Source organism: Micropterus dolomieu, linkage group LG01 (assembly GCF_021292245.1).
Source record: "Micropterus dolomieu isolate WLL.071019.BEF.003 ecotype Adirondacks linkage group LG01, ASM2129224v1, whole genome shotgun sequence".
NCBI lineage: Eukaryota > Metazoa > Chordata > Actinopteri > Centrarchiformes > Centrarchidae > Micropterus > Micropterus dolomieu.
Window position 1 is genome coordinate 28358659 of NC_060150.1, and position 4353 is coordinate 28363011.

The 4353-nt window shown below is 43.2% G+C and overlaps 1 protein-coding gene across 1 annotated transcript in view; it reads right to left on the reverse strand.

The window, feature by feature from the left end:
- ahrra (aryl-hydrocarbon receptor repressor a) overlaps positions 1-3892 on the reverse strand; it is a 54922-nt gene extending 51030 nt beyond the window's left edge. Inside the window, exons 1-4 of the mRNA XM_046064803.1 lie at positions 3165-3892; positions 2125-2343; positions 1764-1965; positions 1391-1541 (exon numbers count right to left, since the gene is read on the reverse strand). Of these exons, the coding sequence (XP_045920759.1) occupies positions 1391-1541; positions 1764-1965; positions 2125-2343; positions 3165-3493 (901 nt within the window). The 5' untranslated portion in view covers positions 3494-3892. The remainder of the gene's footprint in view (positions 1-1390; positions 1542-1763; positions 1966-2124; positions 2344-3164) is intronic.
- Between the last annotated feature and the right edge of the window lie 461 nt (positions 3893-4353).

Sequence of the window (4353 nt, forward strand, 5' to 3'; positions counted from 1 at the left end):
TGCCAGCAGGTGGCGCTATGACTGTGGGTGAATGTCGGCATGTACATGTGTTCAGGGCGGGACTCTCATCCTAGATGTACAGTTTGGTCCGGATGTGAGCATGTACACTGAAGTTACAACAACTTCTTGTTTCATAGCGAATCATCGACGCCACGGACACACCCATTGACGAAAACTCGCAAATAGCACAACTTTTCATCGTCAATGCCTTTAGAAGGCACAGCAGAAATTTGACGTCGATCCGACTAAATCCCTAGGAGGAGTTCGTTAAAGTACGAAGTGTGTAAATCATCCAAAAATGGCCGTAAAATTCAAAATGGCCGACTTCCTGTTGACTTTAGGCTATGGGTTCTTGAGGCTTTTTTGTGCGTCTTGATACGATACATGTCCCCAGAAAATTTCGTACATGTAGGTTGAACGTGAATGAGGGGCTAATTTTTTCCAATTTTCTAGGTGGCGCTAGCGAGTCATTTTGCCACGCCCATGTGCGAAACTTGTAGAATACGAAATTTTTCACCGGTTCTGACATGTTTGCAAATTTTGGTGAGTTTTCGAGAATGTTTAGGCCATGTCAGTTGAGCCTACTTTGCAAAAAAATAATAATCCGAGCAAATTCAATAGGGACCTCACACGGTCGTGCTCGGGCCCTAACTATAAAAGTGAGGGGGACAAAATACGATTTTGAAAAGTTAGGGCGGGGAATGTTCTCCCCATCCCCAGTGGAGATTACAGCACTTGGCTCTGGTCGCAGAATTTCTTGATAATAATGCTCCAGTCAGAGCTTATAAAAAAAACATTGCATGACTGTGCAGGAAAACTGAGCTAAAGCCTGAACTACTGGTGAGAAGAGCTATTAAACATCAAAGAGTCTGAGAGCTGCCACTGTTTCACTCTCACATCGGTGTTAATTGCAGTGCAAGACAGCTGGATTAGTTGTGACCACACACACACACACACACACACAGGCAGAGATAGGTTGTCATTTCTGCCAACAAGGTAGAGCCAGTTCAACACTCCTTGTTAAACTGTTAAAAAGCATTAAAAAAAACATGTTCTTTGCCAAAATAAAACTCAAATAGATCAAAAAATCAAAAAATGAGATAAAACCAGGAGAACAACACATGAAACTATATTTTATCTGATCACATACATAGATTAAGAATTTTATTCTTTGTATTTGAAAGTATAGTGCAGTATAATAATGCTACTGTATAATGTTTATAGTGTAGTAATGTGCAAACCATTTGTTACCCCTTTTTCTTGCATTCTGAATTATTACACTTAGATTGTAAACCTTGTACACCATGCTTTGGTAATACTGTGCTTCATCATCATCGTTCCAATAAAGCAAATTTAACATTTGAACATGAAACAGAAAGGGAAGCCTTACCAGTCTGGGGTCGGACAGTGGTGATGGAGTCCAGGTAGGCCTTGATGTCTCTTTGTTTAAGCTGCATGGCTAGTTCAAAGGCTGTCTTGGACAGAACATTGACTCGGTCTGGGTCAGCTCCACGCTCCACCAGCTGCTGAGCCACAGCCACCTTCAAAACACACACACACACACACACACACACAAGTTTATTTGTCAGCTGCCCCAGTAATTTAAAAAGCACACAAACAAACTCTCATGAATTAAGAAATAAATACATTTTAAGTGGCACATACTATAAAATGCCACACCCAACTGACACCCACAGGACCCAAAATGTATTATCCGTCCATCTTGTTAATCTATCAACCAACCATCCATCCCTTGACCCCACCTTCCCACTGAGGGTGGCCACCATCAGTGGTCCCCAGCCAGTGGTCTTCTGGGAAAAGTTGACATCAGAGCCCCACTCTAGCAGCAGGCACACCGCGGCCTCATGGCCATGCTGAGATGCCACCATCAGCGCTGTGATGTCCATAAATTCTCTGCCACCTCCTCCTCCAGGACAGCCTTCAACACCTCCAAAACCAGCCGTGCTGTGGAAAAAGAGGGACAGAGCCACACGGGTTTCTCAGACAAGGATTAAGTCATAGACAAAAGGTCTTATTCAAAGGATATTTAAACTGAGTAGTGAGTAATGAGTTAGTTTTAATAGTCTAATTTTAAAGCCTGACAGTCTAAAAACAAGCCCAAACCTGCAACTGTTGTTGTTGTTGCCATTTGAGACTGCATCTGCAGCAACAGCCAGATGATCATAGTCATCAACGTAGGCCCCGCTCTCCAGGAGTAGCTTGACTACATGAGCGTGTCCCCCACGGGCCGCCATTGTCAGGACACTCGCACCTAGCCTGTTCCGTCCGTTAATCTCTGCCCCGTTCTCCAGCAGGATGTGGGCAACAGTCAGGTGCCCAAACCTGGGTGGAGAATGAAAGACACAACAAATGAGATTGAGTGTGGGACTTGGGTATCTGTTTTTCCCCATGTTGAAGACAGTTCATCGTGTAACAAATGCATTAGGGTACCCATCTCTACGCTGAATCAACTCTCAGAGGGTTTGCTTGTCACCACAGGCTCAACGCCACTTTGATCTCAATCCCAGGTACTTTGCTGTATGGCATGCCTTGCTTGTGCACTTGTGTGCATTAAAAACTATGATAAAGATATCAATTGTGCTTGAGATAAGGGGAAAGACATGAAAAGTGCATACCTATTTGACAACAGACTCCAAGACAAAGGCATAAAAACATTCCAGCTGACCTCCAGAATAATGATTTCTCAAACATTATGTGTCCTTGTCTATTTTGTGACACTGAAAGTTACAATTTTTTTGATTAAATCAGCATTAAATTAACCTTTGTTGAAGCAATGAAGCTGAGAAATACGATTTCATTTTTAAAAATTAACACAAAGTTACTACATGCATGCTGCTCGACCAAACTGCATGCACGAAACAATGGCAATTACTTGACAAATGTTTTGTGTGACAGGCAAAAGATTGCCAGTGCGTTTTACTAACATTAGAAAAGGTCCGTGATAAAAACAAGCAAACCACAAGTTATTTTTCATTTAAATGTGTGTTTCTATTTGACAAATAGCAGAGTGGATTTTGACCATTCCTACATTGTATTGTAAAGTAATTCATAATCACCGGCATGGAGTAACAAAAAAAATAGCCAGGTTTTTGAATGGAGTTTGGTGTGTCTCTCGTGCATTAGAGCTTCAACCCGCGCCCCACCTTGCAGCCTGCATCAGCGGGGTCCAGCCGTAGTTGTTGCGGCTGTCTACCGAGGCCCCCTTTCTTAACAAAAACCGGACCAGGTTCTCGTGGCCGCTGGCCGACGCAAACTGTAGGGCTGTGTTCCCCTCCTCGTCCGTACAGTCAACCGGTACAAGAGACAACATGTCCGCGGTGTTGCACTCCGACCCCGCTTCTGACCGCAGCCTGCTCTGCCTCCCGGACTCTTTCGAGGCTCCGGGATCCAGGATCCCTCGAGCGGTTTCATAGTCCCCCTCGTCACAGGCACGGAAAAGCAGCAGCGAATTAGCGGGGACACCAAAATTCATCTCCTCATCTAAAGTGTTACTCCGTCCCCATTCAACTCCAGTAAACGTTAACTTAGTTTCAGCGACGGTAACGGTCTAAAACTTTTCCTCTGTCACTCGGCGGCGGCCTGTGTGTGGAAATCATGACGCACAGTCAAATAAAGTTTTGTCTCCAAGTTAAGGACTAACGTTACGCCTCTTCTTCTCAAACACTACACACAGAGAATCATCTTTTACATTTACAACACTTCTGAGCTATCATAACGGGATTCGACGACAACAGTTTTCTGGCAACCGGCCGGTTTTCCCCGGTTCCGTTATTTTGTTTAGAAACCTGACCAGCATCGATTCATCCACAACACAACACATGACTTCCGCGTTCATCTTTCAAAAGAAAAGCCTAATTATTTCTGCCCATGCAATGGATTTTGCGGTTGTTTTTTTCGCAGGAGTTCCTCAGGTGGCAAGGCTTAAAGGATGAGTGAAGAGCTTACTTACAGGTGCTGATCATATAATTAGAATATCATCAAAAAGTTGATTTATTTCAGTAATTCCATTCAAAAAGTGAAACTTGTATAATGTATACATTCATTCCACACAGACTGATATATTTCAAGTGTTCATTCCTTTTAATTTTGATGATTATAATTGACAACTAATGAAAACCCCAAAATCAGTATCTCAGAAAATTAGAATATTGTGAAAAGGTTCAATATTGAAGACACCTGGTGCCACACTCTAATCAGCTAATGAACTCAAAACACCTGCAAAGGCCTTTAAATGGTCTCTCAGTCTAGTTCTGTAGGCTACACAATCATGGGGAAGACTGCTGACTTGACAGCTGTCCAAAAGACGACCATTGACACCTTGCACAAGGAGGG